The sequence below is a fragment of the Myxocyprinus asiaticus genome, chromosome 2 (assembly GCF_019703515.2).
Source record: "Myxocyprinus asiaticus isolate MX2 ecotype Aquarium Trade chromosome 2, UBuf_Myxa_2, whole genome shotgun sequence".
NCBI lineage: Eukaryota > Metazoa > Chordata > Actinopteri > Cypriniformes > Catostomidae > Myxocyprinus > Myxocyprinus asiaticus.
In genome coordinates this window covers 33,152,441-33,175,261 of record NC_059345.1, presented here as the reverse complement: position 1 = coordinate 33,175,261, position 22,821 = coordinate 33,152,441, and the positions used below count along the sequence as shown (strand labels likewise).

At 37.1% G+C, this 22,821-nt stretch overlaps 1 protein-coding gene across 1 annotated transcript; it reads left to right on the top strand.

Annotated features, from left to right (window-relative positions):
• The first annotated feature begins 583 nt into the window (after window positions 1-583).
• On the top strand, window positions 584-17,258 carry LOC127415789 (vesicular glutamate transporter 2.1). Its single transcript, XM_051654732.1, has 12 exons — window positions 584-1,284; window positions 2,795-3,050; window positions 3,714-3,832; window positions 7,484-7,598; window positions 8,102-8,189; window positions 8,551-8,637; window positions 9,017-9,159; window positions 10,774-10,923; window positions 11,629-11,761; window positions 11,920-12,030; window positions 12,606-12,733; window positions 14,945-17,258. Exons 1-12 carry the CDS (start codon window positions 1,199-1,201, stop codon window positions 15,284-15,286), a joined length of 1,758 nt encoding a protein of 585 aa, XP_051510692.1. The 5' UTR covers window positions 584-1,198; the 3' UTR covers window positions 15,287-17,258.
• Window positions 17,259-22,821: the final 5,563 nt, after the last annotated feature.

Here is a 22,821-nt window from a genome sequence, read left to right as displayed (position 1 = left end):
TGTGTTGCTTTTAAGACAGCACCGGTTCTGCTTTAAATAACATCGTCACAAAAAATGCATCGTTGACGTACTTTTCTACGAATAGGGCTGTAGTTGCGCATTATCTCAAAATAACTATAAAATATGATCGGTGTTCACAGTATAGCATCACGCTCCAAAATCCCTTTTTATTCCTAGATATTTAAAAACCAGGCATGTGTGCATAACCGTGTGCATCTTAAGACTGTATGCCTGCTTGGCATAATATTTGGCATGCATAAAATAGCAAAACAAAATTCTTGCTTGCTGTGGAGGACAGTGAGACATAGAGAGGGAGGGGGTTGCGAGGTATGTATGAATTATTAATACACTATTTCTTTCACAAGCTCACGGACTTGGAGGGGGAAACACCCCTTATTCAGTTTCCATAGCACCGCCCCCAGGAGGCTTGCACGGCCTTTAATGGAAAACAAGCAATGAGCATAAAAGCACGAATGTAGGATCTTCTGTCTAATGTGACGTGCCAGTCATATGCATCCAGTAACTATTATTTGCCGCATGTTGCACATAATTCAGAATACCTGAGGACAAAATCAAAGAAAATGTAAATGGAGTTTGAACATTTTCCGCCCTCTCTAACCCCTCCCAAAGCAGTGAACAGCTGCTGGCACAGTGAGTAACAGCGCACTCCGCTCGGGCAAAGGAGTGGCGGCGGGAACATCTGAACGCGAAGCGCAAGACTGTCGCTGACCTTGGTGCTGAAAGCCTTTCACCTCCCTCTAAAGCCACTTAACTGCCACTTTCCACCGAAAACAAAGGATCAGCAGGAACCGTTTTTCTTTTCCCCCTTTTTTTATATGATTTTACATTCGTTTTTTGCTTTTGTTTTATTTAATCCGACCTTTTTCGACTCCCTCGTGTTCTGCATTTATTCGTTTATTCAAATTTGAGATGGCATCGAATGCCCTTACCGCGCGCGGGGCGGTTTATGAGTTTATAATTATGAGCAGACAGGGCCAGACCACTTATGACATCTCTCTTGTGTAGGCGGGTTTTTTTACCTTTTTTTTTTTTTTTTTTTAATTGCTTCGTGAATTTTCCTCGTCCGTATTACTGATTCATTGATCCACTGAGTATCGGTCCGGTATGCTCTGTCATCTCACACTGTGACATGGTACTATAACATTAACGAAAAAACGAGGGATTATCACATTTGGACATGGATACTCCGAGGGAGCCTGGTTTCAAGCCCAGCAAAGAGGGGCTGAAACAACTAGCGGGGAAGACTCTGGGGCACGTGTACAAGTAAGACATCTAACATATTATAAATTCCATCCAGTCACGTTAAAATAATACAGCCTTTATGTGTTATGACATTAAATAATTATAAACACAGTAGCTTCAGCTAACACAGAACAGAAATCACGAAACCGATCAATTCCATAACGAGTTTTCCAGTCGGTCTTGTTGTCATGCCTCATGGAGACTTGAAGAAAATTATGTAATTCTGCTTAATCTGGGGAGGAGGGGATGGAAGCATGAGAGTTTCCTATTTTTAAAGGTTGTCTCTGTAATCCAGTGATTGAAATGCATTTATGGTTGAATTGTTATCGTTCTATGTATGTATCTCTACTATGTGTCGACGCTTTAAAAGAAACACTCACAGATTCTCTCTATATCTGCAAAACAGGCAAATATTAAAATCACATGAGAAAATCGGTTGTATTATTATTAATTTGATTTATTATTATTATTATTATTATTATTATATCACCTATTAATGCTTTGAATTATGCTTCTCGATATTGAGTTTTCTTCTGTCTTGTAAAACACCCTCATTCAGATCTGTGAGAAAATAATAAATAAAACTACCACCGCTTCAATAATCTGAACGAATTGTTCTTTCGCAATTTAAAATACATTACCCGCAAAGACTAGGCCTACTTTTTAACAAATGTGTCTCATACATTTTTTTTTTCGTTTCCTTTCATTTTTATTTATTTATTTATTTGCAGTCTCTGAATATTTTCCTTAAATATGTTGTTCAAGAACCACGTTCAGGACAATGTCTCCTAAATATCGTCTGATAAAAAATAAAAAACTGGCAATTATATTGCAGTTTAAATTTATGCCAAAAAAAATGAAAGGCATTTTATTTCCGTCTTATCTGTGTTGTGTGTCTGAATCGATTTTTTTTTTTCTTTTTTAGAAACATTTCTATGTTACAAAGGAAACGAATTAATCATCGAATGACAAAATAGGCCTAAGTAATTTCATTATAGAATAGGAAATAATATTAATAATTCACAAGTGGATATCTATGAGGCTGAAACAACAGTATAGTATTATTTAAGTGAAGTTTTGAATTTCAGGACGTTAAGAGACAATGTAAATAAGAGTGAAGATGAAGGGAATGCTGCAATGCGGTACAGTACGCTTTACAGCAGCACACGAAGCCTGTGAAGTTTGCATAAAAAGCTTCTCTTTTTAGTGCTTGGTGACTTTGAAAAACAAAACGAAAAAATAAATAAGACAAAAAATACTCCAACTATTGTTTGCAGTTCTTTGTAATAGCTTTAGTGGGCTACTCAAAATGTGTCAGTGCGGTTTTCAAGTACATAAGTGGAAAAGCAGTTTCCATTTGAAATTACAGTAGATGCCAGAATGGTATTTCGTATATATCCAATGAAGATTTTTGCTTCAATAAGAAAAGTGGTTGAAATTTGTATTAATTTATCCTTCAAAACTATAGGCCTAGGCATGATGCTCTCAGTGTCCTGCATGAAGTCTTACAATTTTCTTTTGACTGATGCAGGGTGATCGAAAGGCGTCAAAAACCTGGAGAGAACATTGAACTAACCGAGGATGGACGACCTGCCCAGACCAAAGAGAAAAAGCCACCTATGTGCGACTGCACGTGCTTTGGACTTCCGCGCCGATACATCATCGCCATAATGAGCGGCCTCGGGTTCTGCATCTCTTTCGGTATTCGGTGCAACTTAGGCGTGGCCATAGTGAGCATGGTTAACAACAGCACCATTCATCTGAACGGAAAGATCATCATCAAAGAGGTTTGTGCGCGTGCACGCTTACATTTTTATACGTCAGCTTCGTGACATCCACCATACACGCCTCACGAGCGTGAACACACACACACACACAGTCTGAAACTGTAACCATTTAGAGAGTATACAAAATGAAGGAAATGTAATTCTGCAACTGATGAGCACAATGTGTTTTCCCAGTTGGGCAAAGGCTTATTCAACGCCCATTGATACCTAGAAAATACTGAAAACAAGTACTACTACAAGTACTTGCATAAGCTACTGATGCAAAAAATTGACCTTGGTGACTTGAATGTCACTGCCATCAAATTGATCGACTCTTGAGCTGGAAACTATTTCAGAGCTCCTGTCATTTCAATTTCTCTGTGTGCACAGTAATCAATATATATATATATATATATATATATAATATGTATATGTATTTTTTTTCCCCGTGGCATTTAAAAAAAAGAAGAAAAAAAAAAGATACTGTTTCAGCAAATTAACGAATAAATGTGCTCTCAACGAAATCAGCTAAATACAACATGTTGTCAGTTTTAATCTGCTACAGGAACTATGTGACTCTGTGTGCATATATGGCTACATTTAGGATGTTTTCAACACTTTTCTCTCGATTTTTACAGATAGACCTATAGCCTCCTAATATTTTGTGTTATTTCTTTCACTCAGAAGGCAAAGTTCAACTGGGACCCGGAAATAGTGGGAATGATTCATGGATCGTTTTTCTGGGGTTATATTGTGACGCAAATTCCCGGAGGATACATTTCATCTAGACTGGCGGCAAACAGGTAAGAGAAGCGGATTCTTTATTCATTCATTGAAATATTTGTAAATAATAAGCTAATGTAAAATTAATTAGGCTAATTGCCCTTAAAACAAATACGAAAATATTATTAATGAATCTTTAATAGACTTGTTTGGTAAATAATTGTATAAATATGATAGAACAATTATTGATGGTAAAATAGGCCTAAATTATTTGAATTTAAACGGATCAGGCATGTGTCGTTTCAAATCCCCTTTTAAAATAAGTGTGTCATTTATATTTAAAGATGGAGTAACGCCATGTCTCTGACACCTACATGTAGATCGCGCGTTATTACACCTTCAGTACTTCGTTACATGAGCTATCAAATCCAAAGGTGCTGAATGAAAGCCCAAACTCTCGCCAATATCTCCAGGTCCACGTTTTTGTCATCCCACACGAATACATGATCTGTTTTATTCTTCATCATACACAGCGGCTACTGGAGTATATGAATCTAATAATGGAGGAAGAAGAGGATGATGGGATGCGTTCACTTAGCACACGTTCGTTCAAATCTTTTTTTGCAAACCACTATTTATTTATTTTGTCTATTTCTTTATTATGATTACTGTCAAACATTCGACTTTTGATTTGACTGCAATCAGTAAATTATTCTTATCAAATTTAACTTGTTGTGATGCAAATTCATTTAAGCTTTACTTCAGTCCTATGCATTCATACCGTTTAGGCCTATGTTCTGTCCATTTTGTCTCCGATAAAAGGAGTGCCATACATTCAACGTGGTCCGAGGCTCTCGTTAAATTATTGAACATTTTTACGTTTTTAGGCTAATACTTAGATATACTACTTAGATCAGGGGTCTTAGATCTATGGACTAAAATACATAGGCTACTCCTCTCTCGCCAGGGATGTGTGAGCGCGAGGTGATCGTCTGTGTTCCGCGACAGCTACGGGGTCCTTGAATAACATATAATCTGCGAGTAAGGGCAGCCGGTGGAGTTTCTGGTGCCCCACTAGGGAGTTGATGCCCTACGCAGACTGTGTAATATGCGTATAGGGAGTGGCGGTACTGTCTCTCGCTCGCCTGCGAGTGATTATTACAAGTGCAGGTGGTGGATCAAACAATAATTTGCAGACCCCATGTTGAAGACCCTTGACTTAGATACTACTTATATACAGGGTTGGGAGGGTTACCTCTGAAATGTATTCCACTACAGATTACAGAATACATGCTGTAAAATGTAATTTGTAATGTATTCCGTTAGATTACTCAAGGTCAGTAATGTATTCTAAATACTTTGGATTACTTCTTCAGCACTGGTAGATTTTTTCACTTGTTTTGACTATAAAAACTCTGCCAGTACAGAAAGACAAAATACACATGTTAAAAATACATTCTCTGAAAAACAAATATCTTATGCAGTGTTGTTTCTAAAACAAGATTAATCAAATTGATCTTGTTTTAAGGATTTTTAGATATTTTTACAGGAAAACAATACAAATATTATCATCAAGAATACGATTTTTGCCTTAATATCAAAGGTCTGACTAGAAAAAAAAGAATCCAACATGAATTTTCTTGATAAAAAAATATGATCGTGCCTGGTAACATGTGCATGTAAAATGACTAGAAATAGTATTTTAGCTTAGCGAAAGCTGACAATTTACACAAGGTTCATTTCTATTTCTTCTGCTCCAAACTTATTTCAAACTTACTTCTCTGTCTGCTCTTATGAATGTCACACATCATGAGAAAGTGTTTCACCGCTGTTCAAATGCACTTTGGATCGCATCATTTATATGTATAAATGTTTTCCATCTGAAAGGACTAAATATTAAATGAAACAAATGACAATAAAATGCAAAGTAATCTCTTCAGTAATCAAAATACTTTTTGAATGTAACTGTATTCTAATTACCAATGACTTAAATTGTAACTGTAATGGAATACAGTTACTTATATTTTGTATTTTAAATACGTAATCCCGTTACATGTATTCCGTTACTCTCCAACACTGCTTATATATCATTGCTATAATATAATATAATGAACCTGTTTTCAAGTTTTTAAAGGGAGAAGGAAATCAAGAGAAATCAACATTGCAGACATCGAGAGAGAGAGAGAGATTTCGCCTGTGCTTTTGGAGATCTTGTTTTCCATCATTGTCTACGATGACCCGTCGTGTGGGTTGTAGGGTTAGTCTGTGGGGCATTCTTCACCTGTTAATGAGATCCCGGGGGCGTGTCTAATCTGCTCATTGAGGGGGGCGTGGCAACCAACCCAAGACATGTTGCCAGAGGGTTTGCACGTGCGTACCTCATATTTCACACAGTTTACCTAAGGCATAAAGGGCCACGATGGTAACTGAGATAATTTAGGAAACTAGACACCTTTAACATTTTGTCCTGACTAAAATTTTTTGTTTGGTGGTTGGCCAACATTTATCGAATATTTGTAACAAGTAGGCTATCCGAGAAGATTATGCAATCGTAACACAATACAATGCTATGCTAGGCTATGACCCTAACTCTGTATCTCAAATCTGTGACTCAATTGTTTTGTCCGTTGCTGAAATTGTAAAACAGTTTAATTTAATATTCCGGCCCTTGGTTGACGTGATTGAGTTCTAATAGAATCACGTGCTGGAGAGCACGAGTCGCGTGCTGGAGAACTCCCTCAGTCAGATTAGTGTTGCCGTCTGTATGTGCCAGTGGGAGGCTGAGGTGAGAGTGATGTGTCGAGCTCTACAAGACCAGTCGAAAATTGGAAATAAATTAAAGCACACTTTTCCGCGACCAAAAGCAACAGTCCCGTTTTTGCCACCTGTGTTCTCCAGATTCTCTCTCTCTTTTTTTTTTTTATTTTATTTTTTTTTTTTTGGAATGCTAAACAGATCAACACTGACAGCAGATATCCACATTTTATGACACGTAGAGTGATAATGTAGGTAACTGAAACAGGCCTATTCCAGTAATCATTTTATCCTCTCCGTGAAAAAGACAAAACAAGCATCTTACTAAAGAACAGGGACGATCACAATGGACCATAATAAACAAATATTAGCCTACAGTAGGCTATGTTAATGACATATCCAAGTTGCTTATGAAACTTTCTACAACCCGTGGGTCTATAATTTAAAAGAATATTCCAGGTTCAAAACAAGTTAATCTTAATCGACAGCATTTGTGGCATAATGTTGAATACCACAAAAAATATTTTGACTCATCCCTTCTTTTCTTTAAAAAAAAGCAAAAATTGAGGTTACAGTGAGGCACTTACAATGGAAGTGAATGGGGCCAATTTTTGGAGGGTTTAAAGGTGGAAATGTGAAGCTTATAATTTTATAAAAGCATTTATATGAACTCTCCTGTTAAAACTCGTATTATTTGAACTGTAAAGTCGTTTATATCGTCATTCTTACAGTCATTTTCGGGTTTGTTGACATTACATCATCATGGCAAAGAAGCTGTAAAACTGACTATAACTTTTAAGGTTAGTAAGCAATTTTATCACACTAAAATCATGTAAACACACATATTGTTTATGTCTTGTGGCTATACTTTTGAAAAAGTGCGCATTTTAACGTTTATGCCACAAATTCTGTTGGTTGAGCTTAACTTGTATTGAACCCAAAATATTCCTTTAACCATGTTTCAATCTATTATTCAGGGTCTTTGGCGCAGCCATCCTCCTCACATCGATACTGAATATGTTCATCCCCTCAGCTGCACGTGTACATTATGGTTGCGTCCTGTTCGTAAGGATATTACAAGGGCTTGTAGAGGTATGAAATGTGATGGTCTCTAATTTAAAATTGCTATTTGCTTATTGTTTGCCAATGTGTCTAATACCATAACCAAACATATGGACACTTGTCTGTGGTAGAATTTCTCAAAAAGCCTATTGTGGGAATTCTTACTGGGAACACCAAAAGTCCTGTAACAATCTATTATGACCTGAGGGTATTTCTGAGAGAATAATAACCCATGCTTTGTCTTTAGCTCTGCTTTATTGATCTGTAGAGAGAATTGTGTCTGTGTGTATGAAAGAGACAACTAGATTAGGTTACTTCCACCATGTCTGCAATGTGGAATATTATTCTATTTTTTTATTTGTTTGTTTCAGTTTAACCCCATACTGTATTGGAGAAGTCTTTCCAATATCACATTCCAACATCAAAGTCTTTCATTTTTTAAATAAATTATTTTGACATAACTCAGAGATTTTTTTTTATGTATGTTTTCTTTGTGATATATTGCTGATAGTGTATTATTATTGCTTTTCTAGGGTGTGACCTACCCAGCTTGCCATGGGATCTGGAGTAAGTGGGCCCCTCCACTGGAAAGAAGTCGCCTGGCCACAACCTCCTTCTGTGGTAATTTCCACCTTTATTCTCTTAAATGGAAATAGTGGATCCGTGCATAATGAAGAAAACCGAGGATTGGTTTTCTTCGTTATATTTGTTTAGTAGCTCACTTACCATCATGCTTAGGTATTGTGTGCATGTTAAAAGCCAAAGATAAATGTGTTGTTTATCCTCAGGAATACATGAGAACATTGTAATGCATGAAATGTACCTTTAGATTTAATACACAGTTTATTTCAGGTTTTTTCAGATTAAATCAATAGATTTTGTTTATATATTATTAATTAATTCTTTTTTATTTATTTATTTATTTATTTTATTCATTTTGACCTAACATTTTCTTTTGCTCCAATCCCCTCCTCTCCTGTAGGTTCCTATGCTGGAGCTGTCATTGCCATGCCCTTAGCTGGGATCCTTGTGCAGTACACTGGCTGGTCATCTGTTTTCTATGTCTATGGTGAGAGTGGTTTGTGTGTGTAGAGTAAGAACCCTGGTTATGGCCTAAACGTCACTGTATAAGTGAGCTTAACGGTGAGTGTATTTTAGTAAGTGTACTATGGATTAACTCAATGACGCTGGGTATTGATTTTTCTCTGATGTGTCCATGTGTCTATCCTCTGTGCGGACACTGAATCTGCCTGTCACTGTGCCAAGAACAAGCACCTCCTGTCTGTACAACAATAATGAATTGTAATCCAGTTGGTTATATGATGATATCAGTCAGTTGATCTGCTTGTCGGCTTCTTATCTTAATTTTATTATGCTTTTATTATGCTTAGTTGGCTTCAAACACATAGCATCAGAAAAACCTTTAACAATTCTTTGTTTCTCTGTAGGCTGTTTTGGGATTGTGTGGTATATGTTCTGGATCTTGGTGTCATATGAGAGCCCAGCTGAACACCCCACCATCACAGATGAAGAACGGCGCTACATTGAAGAGAGTATCGGAGAGAGCGCTAAGCTGCTGGGTCCTGCAGAAGTGAGTGACCTCAAATATTACGACACATATGGCTAAAAAGACAGCATTATAACTCATAGGATATAGTGGGGATGGACAGATCACAAGTTGCACAAAATTCTTGAAGGGATAGTTCACCCAAAAATTTTAATTCTCTCATCATTTACTCACCCTCTTGCCATCCCAGATGTGTATGACTTTCTTTCTTCTGCAGAACACAAATTAAGATTTTTAGAAGAAAATCATTTTTGGAGCTTCATAAGTCTGGCCACCATTCACTTGCATTGTATGGACCTACAGAGCTGAGAAATTCTTCTAAAAATCTTAATTTGTGTTCTGCAGAAGAATACTCATCTGGGATGGCATGAGGGTGAGTAACTGATGAAAGAATTTAAATTTTGGGGTGAACTATCCCTTTAAGTGAAGGATTGAGATCCTGTTTGAAGAGAACATTTGAATAGTGACATAACATCCCCTTTCAACAGTATATAATTAAGCACTACCCTATGACTATTTATTCACAATAATGTTTGCTACTCGTTTGTTTATTGACACTAAACTAATTCTCATACTATATAGCTATGAGCAAGAGTAAATAGAGTAATATATAGCAAAGCATTTGTTTTCAAAACAGGCCAATAAGTTTGTTACAAGGCACAAGTCTGGGTGAGTTTTTGTTTCAAAATTCTAAACTTCCATCAGACCAGGAGCTTTGAAACAGAGAGACAAAATCTGTTGCTGTTACTTATTTTAATTTCAATTTTCTTGATTTTGCTCACTCCTGCAGCTTAATCTCTCTTTTGCCATAATTTGCAGTTTACTTTAAAGAGACATTGCTGTCATGTAAAAGTGTGTAAAATGTTATGTGGTAGTTCTTCTAAGAGTTTAAAAAAGCATTTTGAGGTAGAGGCAGATATTTTTTGGTGTCACTAAAAGCACTAATATATACTTTGGAATGGTCATTATGAAATATATTAAATATAAAAAAATGGTAACATTAATTGACAACATTAGTTAACATGAATTAACAATGAACAATGCTTTTAAAGCATTAAACTTAAAAGTTTAATGCTTTAAAGCAGCTTAAACTCAGCTGTGTAAAGAAACCCCTGAAGTTTAGCACATCTAAGTCATTCATAATCAGACTTTTGCCTTAATGCCATGCACTCTCAGACTACATTCACAACATGAATATCGACAAAGAATAAGAAAGGTTTATTGCAACTGCTGCTTACCGTATCAAGATGTGACAGACACAGTGATTAGAAGTATGAGTATGATTGAAAGCCTGTGTAATTTCTAAGCAAATAGCATCACCACACAGAATTGCTAAAATAATCAATATTTTGAAATAGATTTCCAGATCACTTCTCCCATCTTCCGTTGGTCATACAAACAGTTAGTCACACCACAAACCCATGTCATTGTATGAGCCAAAGTTGCTGTGCTGGGCTTGTCGGGATGCTCAAACAGCGAAGTTAATACGCACCAAAGGGTTTGCAAATGGCTGGCTTATAGTTGATTTTGCATGTTAAGCTGGGATAGGAGAAAGTATTTTAAAAGTGAAATAGTGGTTAAATAATTAATATGGTTAAAAATTCACTCCAGGTAAGGTAATACTAATTTTTCCTACAGAAATTCAAGACACCTTGGAGGAAATTTTTCACATCCATGCCTGTCTATGCAATCATTGTGGCCAACTTCTGCAGGAGTTGGACCTTCTACTTGCTGCTCATCAGCCAGCCTGCATACTTTGAGGAAGTGTTTGGCTTTGAGATTAGCAAGGTAATTTCAGACTAACTTTCATTTTTCATGTGTTTTAATAGGCTATTGTTTCATAGAAATGAACTATAATTAAGAAAATTCATAATCAATAATTACACAATGAACAATTAAAATTTTATTTGGGTCAGAATGGCCAATTTCATTGTCTAAGTTGCATATGATTTTTGTGTATAATTTCAGTGTGCATCAGTAAATGGGTGACCTTTGTCATTCCCTAAGGTCTGAAATAGTTTGATGAATTATTCATTGTGAATAGATCATAATGAATTATTCATCAGTCACTTATTGGTTATTCAAGTCTATGTTTGCATCTCATTTTGCTTGTTTCCTCACTTCCCACAGTTAAACCTTTCATCATGTTTTTACATCTTATAGTTAGATAAGTATTAACATACTAATGTTGCCTTACAGATTACAGCAATGTTGCATGTCAACTTTGTTTGTTTTGTTTTTAGAACACATTTATGCATAATTAACCAGTCCTAAAAATGGAACTGTATTATTTTTAATGACTTTAAAAATGTGTTATAGAATAGGTTTTTTTATTTTTGGACTTGTCTCTCTTTCTGTTTTTGGCCCCTTGATCATTCATTAGGTCTTAAAACGCCATGGTATTAACTAACCTTGGTCAATGGCTAATGCTTCCATTCTGCAGTGTGTTGTCAATAAGATGCTTCTGCGCCTTATGGCTGCTGTCTTGTTCAGGTTGGCATGCTGTCAGCCCTGCCCCATCTGGTGATGACCATTATCGTGCCCATTGGGGGACAGATAGCTGATTTCCTCCGTAGCAAAAACATCCTGTCCACCACCACTGTTCGGAAGATCATGAACTGTGGAGGTGAGTGGAACTACTACAGAAGAGTACAGAATAATAACACCTTCTTCTGAGTTTTGGTTAAATTCATGTAAACTAATATCAAGGGAATTTCATACTTGTATCATCTCCTCTAATTAAATAATTTTTGATGATTATCCATTTGTTTTTATCATTCACAGGCTTTGGAATGGAGGCCACTCTGTTGTTGGTTGTAGGTTACTCCCACAGCAAAGGGATGGCTATTTCATTCCTTGTGTTGGCTGTTGGCTTCAGTGGGTTTGCAATATCAGGCAAGTCTATGGAATAATCTTTTGTCTTTGGTTAAACGGTGTGTCTCATTTAATGTTGTGGCTTGCAAACCTTTAACCATTGACACACAACAATAGCAAGAAGCCAGGGAACATTGCAAACAAGGCCTTCTTTCTAGCTGGATACCATGTCCTCCCCTTTCAGTTAAATGTGCTCTTCCACTGCATCTTGGAAGGAATAAGTCTTTCTGCTGGACTTTTTAAATAATTCATACACACTGTCCCCTGAGAGCAACCTCACAGGCAGCACATCCAGACAGAGCACTCAGAGAGGGAGGGGCTAGAGACTCCTCCACTCTACAAGATGGCTGCACTTTCTAATTTTAGTCTGAATCTCCAACATCATGTAAGAGATACTGAAAAATATGTGCTCGCCAGGCAGAAGCAAGATGCACTTTATTATACAAAATTATACAATTGGAATGCAGTGATTCTAAAAGCCAGTCTGTATGCTGTAATAAATGCAGTGTCATTAAAATATAAAAAGTATGATTATATTGTCCATAATAAGTCCATTTGTCAGATTTTAATAAAATATTAATTTTGCTGTCCATCAGGGTTTAATGTCAACCATTTAGACATCGCTCCTCGTTATGCCAGTATCCTCATGGGGATCTCTAATGGAGTGGGAACTTTGTCAGGAATGGTGTGCCCTCTTATTGTGGGTGCCATGACCAAACACAAGGTATGACCAACTTTGACAGATCTAATGATCTAATATGAGATTTTAAAAGCAACCTGTGTGGGTGTATGGCTTTAGGAGAGCAATCATACTTTGTATGTGCTGTACTTCATTTGTTTCTTTAATTTTTTCATATTACTTTATACTCATATATAATATTAATTTTCATTTTTCATTTTATACTGTTTCTTGCTCTTGCCATGAATTCTTGTTTAATCTTATGTTGTGTTCTGTATTGTCTTCAAAAGTTAGAGATAAGAAGCTGTCTCCATTTCAGGTCTTTAACGTCACAGGACGATGTTGTGAAGCAATAATTTTCCATTGTTTTTGCCAGGTATAATAACATTTGTTGAATTGGTGCTAGTCAGGCGAAGACAGACTAAGCATTAGGACAAACACAACTAAGATTATTTAATAAATTATGCTCATGTTTACCATCACTTTGTCTCCTGCCTTCTGCTATATATTCCCTTGCTGCCTATGCCTAGATCTTGGGCTTAACATAACAAGCTGTTGATGTTGACTGATTTGGGATATCAGACAGAACTCTGATATTTGGATATCTTCTGACGAAGAAAGAGGTCTAGAATCTAACATTCCTGGCGTTGTCGGTCATGATGGATGATCTAACACCTTGAATTGTCTAAATGTTCTTTTGCTTTTCAGTTGTTCTGAATACACAGCATGTTTGGATTGATTTCAATTTTTGAATGTCTTGAATGGCATAGTGATGCATGGTAGATTAGGAAGAGCACATATGCAGATTTGTTGTCTTGATTCTTTCCTTGGTTATTACCAACCTGGTTACATGACAAGTCGTACGAGATGGGGAAATCATACAAATTGGCTCATACAAAAATTTACAACTTTTCTCCCATAGATAAAAATAAATGAACCAACGAACAGTGTTATTAAGATTATTTTCATATATGTAACCCCTAAACCTAACCATTAAGTCTAACCCCTTACCTAGACCTCAATCAGACTGTGATATTAATAGGAAAATCACTGTTGTGTACCATGGAAGAAAGAGAAACATATGGGTTTTGAACGAGTGTTCTTAAGATTTTTCTTAAATGTAACCCCTAACTCAAACCCCAAACCTAAACCTAACCATAAAGTCTAAGCCTTACCCAAACCCTAAAGGCCCATTCACACCAAGAATGATAACCATAATGATAACAATAATATCTATATTAGCATCCACACCAACAGATGATAACTTTCTGCTTATTTTAAGTGCATACTGCAGTTATGTTTAGAGTCAAGAAAATGTATGTAGATGACCAGCTACTACTCTGTTTTGCAAAGAAACAAAAAGAAAAACAGAGGAATACAACTTCAAAGGAGACAAGACCATGTTGTCGACATTAACGCTGGATACCTGAGGTAATTTTATGCTACAAACATGCGTTAGCTCTTCATTATCTCATCTCTGTTAATACTGAAGAAAAATGAAGAGGAAATATTGCCGGTTCTTGAGCAGGAGTTTCCATTTCATTCGTATGTAATAAGAGGCGATCTGGTGCTGGAATGTTTTATTTTGAAGATGAGCATGTTGCAGCTTGAGCCCTTTAAAGTTGGATGTATTTCGATTGGCTGGCAGTTTTTTTTTTATCACGCATCAGCTGCAAAGATATCGCTCTGCATGTGATCCCAATGACATTGTTCCTCTGTGTCATTATCGTTATAGTGGTGTGAACTCTGCTATTCTCTGGAGTTCGAATGATTTTTAGTTTAGTTTAGTTTAGTTATAGTTATCGTTCTTGGTGTGAACGGGCCTTAAACCTTACAAAGTGCTGGATAGGAGGCTAGCTAAAATGTTAAGTCTTTACTGTATCAATTTGAAATTCAGTTTGTTGATTGGTTGGTCTCTATGGGAATAAAAGTTGTACCTTGTCGTAATCGCCAAGTCATGTAGACCTTTTCGCCATCTAATACAAATTATTACGAGTTGTCATGAGACAACTTATACTCTTGAAATATCAGATCTTTGAGGATTTTGACATTACGACAGATCTCTCCATACCTTCTACTACACCATACCCATACATTTAATTAATCTAGTGAATAAAAATGGGTAATGTCCCTGTTGATTACATAATACAGGTATGTCTCAAGTCTATATTTTTGTCATGCATTATTCTTTCAGCTACCAGGATAAGTTTCTATATTTATGTCAGAAAGTACCTGACAACCCTTTCTATCCTTCAGACCCGGGAAGAGTGGCAGTATGTGTTTCTTATCGCTTCCCTGGTGCATTATGGTGGTGTAATTTTCTATGGCATCTTTGCCTCGGGAGAGAAGCAGCCATGGGCGGATCCGGAGCTTACCAGTGAGGAGAAGTGTGGTTTCGTTGACGAAGATGAGCTGGCTGAGGAAACAGGGGACATCACCCAGAGCTACGGTGCCCTGGGAGGTCCAGCCAAGACCTATGGTGCCACCACACAGTTGAACGGAGGATGGGCAGAAGGATGGGATAAGCGAGAGGAGTATGTACAGGAGGGTGTGGAGGAAGGGGGTTATGGATATAGGAAGGATAGGGATTACTCCTAGACCTTGCAAATACACATTCTAAGGCACACACCTCTACACATGCATAAACATACATACAGCACAGTTTAAAAATGTATGCCCACACTATAGATTTTGTAGTGTTTGTGAGTTCTAAAAATAAATAAATAAATAAATAAAAACATAAATAGACTAAATTGTTGAATGTTTGCACAATTTTAAATGATCAAATTCTACATTCAAATACAAATTTTAATGAGTAAAACGTAAAGTATAAATTATACAAAGCAGATGTAACATATCAAATTGGCAGACTGTAAATGTTCTATATATTAAAAAGAGTGACTTTGTTTCAAGTGCAATCATGTGTAATATTGTGAAACAGAGTTTTTCACCCATTATTCTGAGCCTTTGCAACATAGAGATGCCTGATGAGTTAATCAGGCAACTGGCTTTCAGACCCAAGGCTCAAATAATGAACCTGTCTGAAGTCATTCATAAAGAGAAATACTGCTGTAGAGAATTCTAACCAAGTAACTGGTTTTCACTGTCTTTTTTTCTGATTGCACTGAAAGAGCTGTACTATGTCATTTAACAGCACAACAAAATTAATTTGTTTATACCTCATTATGTGTTACTCGTTCGTAGTATACATAAAGTTTCTGGGAGATTAAAGTGGATGTTGGTCTTTGACACTGGAGAGAAAAAGCACAGTTTTTTAGATGAAATAAAAGCAACAAAACTATTTCTCAAGCTCAACAAGTCAAGAAGTTTCAATCACATATGTTTTAGAAAGGTGCTTTTCAGTGTGGTGTTTGCTGAGTTGTGCAAACAAAAGTTCCTAGGGGGTTGGGAAGGGTATAAAAGGGGAAATTTCAGATAATTGGAAATATTTGGAAACATTATTGCAAGAGCTACACAAAGCAAAAGCACAGTGTGTCAAGGCCACCAGACTCTTTAATTCTGTTTTTTGTTTGTTTGTTAGTTAGTTTTTTTCTTCTGTCAAATACTCACACCATGCCATCTTGACATCTGTGAATGTTACTTATGCATGGGTAAAAACTGTTTTTGCTTTTACAAAAATAGTTGTTGTTTTTCATTTTTACTTGTCCAATATTTTACTAAACTGTTACTGATGTATCAATTCCTTTGCACAATTAACCAAAGTGTAATGTGGGATGTTAGCTCAGATGGGGGAAAGTATTCATTAAGAAGACAAGGGAGACCTGTGGAAAGGGCTGATATAGTCCTAGCAGCAGGTACTAACCATGCTCAGTGTACAAAGCAATAAATCCATGGTAACAGTTCCTTAGTAGTCACTTCATCCAAAAATATGTAATACATTGGTGCATTTAACGGTAATAATTTTTGGTTTACATGTTTTTGTGATGACAATTGAAAAAAAAAAAAAATCTGAAAAGATAAGACAATTACTGTAAATATATATATATATATACACACATTTAGCAAGAGTCCAGTGCAACTCTCTTTACTGTAAAGAGATTTTGTGCTGGGCCCACTCACCAGAAGAGAATGATTCTTATGTGTCACCTGCAACTGGTTCCTGTGTGAAACTTATCGAGGTTCTCAGTCTTGCAGGTGGCCACACTGCTCTAGTTGTCCTGTATGGTTGCTAGTGATTGCTTTTTGAGAGTATGTTGTTGTCAGGTATCTTTTACGTTAATCCTCTTTTTTGTACTTCCCTTTTGTTTCTGGTATATGTTTTATCTGTGGCTAGAAAACTGCTCCCTTTCCCCTCTTTTTCCAAGCATTTTCCTACAAATGTTGCAATATTCAGTGACACAAGGATTGTGTGTAAAGGTATTGAAATATCTTCAAAAATGACAGTAATTTGTCTGATGATGTTGAGGTACCTTATTCTCATCCCCTGCCTAAGAGTGAAGTGTGATTATATGGCTTCTTTTGCTGTGTTACTATAAATGGAGAGGTATGTTGATGTGAAATTTAAATGCTCTATATAGCCTTTTTTATATAAAATAATGACAAAATTGTTCTTGCCTGTGTTTATTTTCATGATTCCATTAAGCTTTGCAGGTCAAAGACTATGCACTTAAAATGTTGTGATTGCTTCAACTGCCAATACATCATTTCCTGATTACACAAAATGTATTTTGTCCAGATGTGTATGTATTGTAGGTAAATCATTTCAGTGCATAACATTTGTAGTTCTATCATTGGTTATCCACCATCACCCATTTAGCATCCCTCTACCCTTTCCCTTCTCTTGTAAAATCAATATGAGGGTCCCTGGAGATCAGAAAGACCTATTGACCACATACCTCCTAATGGAGGCAGGAAGGAGCGACAGCACATAGAAGCTATTTAGAGGATGTGCTCAGACTCGTCTCTCATCAGCATCTCTCATGCAGGAAACCTACTGCCCTTATTGATACCAGCAACACTGGTTCACTGGTGTTGTGTATTTTATCATTTGTGAACAAATAAAAAAAAATAATTTCTAACTTTAAAGACTTTATCTTTTTTGAAAGACTATTTATGCATTTAAATTGGTTTGGCAAAACGAGCCCTTTTCTCAAACATTTGATATAGAGCTTAAGGTCTGAAAAAATGTGTTGTGTAAAATAAGGGAAACATAAAAAAGAGAAATTTAATAAATTGTTAAGGCTGTTTAAACCTGAGAAATGCAAATGAGACACTCGCCCATCCATCCATCCATCTATTAGTAGTGGGAAATGGTGCTTTAAAATAGAGAGGTCATCATTTGGGTATTGTATTATATAGTAATGTTTTCAGATTTCACAAATGGCCTCACACATGCACTAGGGCAGTTAAAGTCAAGCTACTGTCCTGCTGGAGGGGACAGTTACTGATTGGATGATGTCCAATTTTGCCCTTGCTCTCTGTTACATTGTTAAAGTCAGTTACTAATTGGATAACCTTCCTTTCACCAGCTGATTTACAATAGTAGATTGACTGGAGAAAGAAGGTTCACACTTGGGTAAACTTAATTGAAAGCTTGTCAATTGATTGAGGGCACATAATTGCTCTGTGAACTGTTGTGTCCAAATATCACAAAAGCACAGACACACAGCAGGTTACTTTTTTCTTAAAAAATACTGCTGCCTGGTAACCACATCTAAGGTGGAGTCTTATTAAGTTTTATTAAGACCTCCAGTTTAAAAATATTTATGGAAAGATTCAATGCATCAAGTAACTAGATTTGTTCTTGGAAACTCTTTGTTTTGCAGATTCCATGTTACGTAATGCTATTTCTAGGAAAGTAATTTGTAAGAATGAGAAAGAGAAACACTTTACATAAAGGCTGTATTTGTTAAAGGAATTCTGGGTTCAATACAAGTTAAAATAGTTAATAGACAACATCTGTGGCATAATGTTGATTACCACAAAAATTAACTTGTCCCTCCTTTTCTTTAAAAAGAAGCAAAAATCTGGGTTACATTGAGGCACTTGAGGTCAATCTGTAAAAGTTAAAATACTATTTAAAAGTATAGACACAATATGTAAACAATATGCATGTTAACATGATTTTAGTGTGATAAAATCGCTAACTAACCTTTTCTGTGTAAAGTTACAGCCAATTTTACAACTTCAAAGCCATGATGATGTAATGTCAACAAACTCTAAAACCCTAAAACAACTGAAAAAATAACGAATATAAACAACTTTACAGCTCAAACAATACATGAGTTTTAACAGAAGAATTAATGTAAGTGCTTTATAAAATTATAAGCTTCATATTTCTTCCTTTAAACCCTCCTAAAATTGGTCCCATTGACTTCCATTGTAAGTGCTTCACTGTAACCTCGATTTTTGCTTTTTTTAAAGAAAAGGAGGGATGAGTCAAAATATTTTTTTGTGGTAATCAACATTAAGCCACAAATGCTGTCGATTGAGCTTAACTTGTATTGAACCTGGAAAAGTCCTTTAACATCAGTTAATTAACATTAACCAATTTTTATAAATACTAAAAAATAGTAAAAATAAAAAATAAGTCATTGTAAGTTCATGATACCTACTGCGTTTACTGATGTTGAAAAATAAAGCCTATTGTGAAGTATTGTCGAAAGAAAACATGAGACTATAGTATTGAAATATTGCTTTTGCTAAATAGACAGACACAACAAGACCATCACTTTTGACCCTGTTACGTGTGTTTACTCAGGTTCTCTCAGCCGTAACTGTAACGGGTGCCTCCCAATGTCCTGCATAAACCACAGTCCATGCCCTCCCACTTAGTGTTCATTCATGCTTATCAGTTATATCTCTCCACATAATGAAAGCATGCATAGACTCTATATTAGTGCTAATAGCATTCTTTAAATTAACATGGTAAATAATTATTTAGCAGCATCATTGTAAACACAAACCTGCGTGTCTGTGCATACATATGTGTTTTTAGTGTGTATGTGTGTATCTGCTGGTGGGGGGCAGGTGTTGCAGTAGTCCCACGGGGCATGAAGGGGTGGTGTAGTGAGACTGGAATCACTCTTTGATGACAGGAACCTGCATGAGGGCTCTGAAGACTTGCCTCAACCCATAAATATCTCCTGATCCCCTTATAGATGGGGCAGGCGACTGGTTGGCGTATCCAGTGTTGTGCTCTCTACTGGGAAAAGGAAGCAGAGGTCTAGCTAGATGTCTGTGTAATCCATCTCATGTGTGAGGGGGAAAAACAGTGAATGAATGAGCACTGTATTACACTGAATAAGGCCCTTCCCCCACCGGCCTGGCTCAGAATCCTCATCAATTATTCCACACAGTCATTATATTCTGGGCTATGACAGCAGGGATGCAGGATTTAATAAACGAATCGAATGGAAAGGAATGTTTAACTTGTTGTCATTTATATTCATACCAATTCTAATACATGCAACATCTCAAAACCTGCAGACACGTGAATCTGCTACATTTACTGAGGCATATAAACCGATTCTGAGATGTTATTCTTCTCACCACTATTGTACAGAGCGGTTATCTGAGTTACTGTAGACTTTGTCAGCTCGAACCAGTCTGGCCATTCCCTGTTGAACTCATCAACAAGGCATTTCCATCCACAGAACTGCTGCTCACTGGATGTTTTTTGTTTATGGCACCATTCAGAGTCAATTCTAGAGACCGTTGTGTGTTAAAATGCCAGGAGATCAGCAGTTACAGAAATACTCAAACCAGCCCATCTGGCACCAACAATCATGCCACGGTCCAAATCACTGAGATCACATTTTTTTCCCCATTCTGATGGTTGATGTGAACATTAACTGAAACTCCTGACCCGTATATGCATGATTGTATGCACTGCACTGCTGCCACATGATTGGCTCATTAGATAATCACACGGATGGCTGGTTTGAGTATTTCTGTAACTGCTGATCCCCTGGGATTTTCACACACAACAGTCTCTAAAATTTACTCCGAATGGTGCCAAAAACAAAAAACCTCCAGTAAGCAGCAGTTCTGTGGACAGAAATGCCTTGTTGATGAGAGAGTTTAACAGAGAATGGCCAGATTGGTTCGAACTGACAAAGACTCAGATAACCACTCTTTACAATTGTGGTGAGAAGAATAGCATCTCAGAATGCTATCCTGAGATGCAGGTTGGAGCTGTTTTGGAGGCACACGGGGGACCTCCACAATATTAGGCAGGTGGTTTTAATGTTGTGACTGATCGGTGTATATTATATGATGCAGAGGGAGAGGAGAAAGAGAGGAAGGCCATGTGACTGTGTAGCATAGGTGAATGCATTATGAATAGCTTGCATTAAGAATGGTTGCTTTGTTTGGAAGTCTCGGGCTATCCCAGTCAGCTCCACCCTTTCGGAACCACCTGACTGCAGAGGTGTGTGTTTCAGGAGTGGGTTCTTGCGTCAGTACCCCATGCTGACGTTCCAACTTTGTTTTCTTCGCTTCAGGATTCACATCATGCTCATGTGCTGGTTGAGAGGAAGTCTTGTGGGTGGGGGAAAGTCTTGCTTTTGATACCAGAAAGGGAAGCCATTAGAGCTGCTGGTGGAATGCAGCAAATAATGTATAGAGGTATATGCTGCTGCTGTTACAGATTTGAACAGATACTATAGATTATATACAAACTTTTTACTGCATTTTTATGCATTTTCTTTACAGTAATGCATGCAAAACATGTAAGCAGGAATAAAAGCATACTCTAAGATCCTTAATGACTAGATCCTGTTTCAGTACACTGTATTCTGCACAGAACATATACTGTACACAGTGACCATCTGAATCACAGTGTGACTGACAGAGGCGAGAGAAAGGGAAAGAGACTCAGGAGAGAAGCTTGACCTTTAAGCAGAGCTGGCTGCCAGTCCACACTCAGACATAGTATGTCCCACAGAGGGGCACTTCACATCCAGTGGTGACAGGCGCATAGGAAAAGGAGCATTGGCTTGGTTATATCAGTTACCCATCTTTCATGCTATTTTGTTCACCTTGCATATCATATATTGTGATGAAAGTTTGTAGACATCTTGTACAATTTTCTCAGGTTTAGAAGCACCATGTGACTGCTGATGCCCCCCCCCCACAATTTTTTTTTATTTGCTTTTCCCCACGAGTGTAATTATTATTATTATTATATTCATAATAAAAGAACTGTATATGTAATTAAAATGTAATAAAAAAAATGAACAGACAGAGAGAGAGAGTTAGCAATCAATTAGTGGAGTCATTCTATATGAGCGCGCGCGCGTGTGTGTGTGTCAGAGCTGCCAGACTGGCCTTTATTTACTCAGCTCTCACAATACCCTTCAGCAGATGGGAACCAAGAGAGTGAGGGGGGAAAGAGTGGAAAAGCGAGAGAGAGAGAGAGAGAGAGAGAGAGAGAGAGAGAGAGAGAGAGAGAGAGAGGAAACTGTGGGGAAGAGAGATTGGGAGGTGTGTACTCACAGCCATGAGGACTCCTTTGTTCCCTAGCAGTCCCCTGTTGCAGCATGGCAGGGTGACACAGGCTTGATGTAAAATCTCATTAAAAAAGAGAGAGGGAAAATCCTCAAGAGGGCTTCAGATCCCATTAAGATGTCAGAATATAGACTTCAGTCATACAACGCAGAGTACTCCTGTCAACATGCATGTACAGAAATATCAGGGAAAAAGGCTTAATTTTTGTCAAGAAAAAAACAACAACAACAAAAAAAAACAGAAGAAAACATGGTATCATGTTGATAGATAGACAGACAGACAGACAGACAGACAGACAGACAGATAGGTAGATAGATACACTCGCTTGAACACACAGTGCCATGGCTTCCCCTCCTCCCGTCTGATTATTGAATTCATTCCTGTTGTGTAGACACCTCCTCTGCAGATTTGATTAGTCACACTGAGGTGACAGAGGGGAAGTAAAGCTCTTAGATTAGAGTGAGAGATGACAGAGAGGAGAGAGAGAAAGAGAATGAGAGAGTCAGAGAAAGACAGACAGACAGATTCAAAGCTCATGTTGAAATAAAGAAAAATAATTAAAACTTTCCTCTGATTGATAAACCTCTATGTTTGTGCCTCTGCATAATATCTGACTAATTCTGTAGTATAATTAAGATATACTGTACATTGTCTGAGGTTAA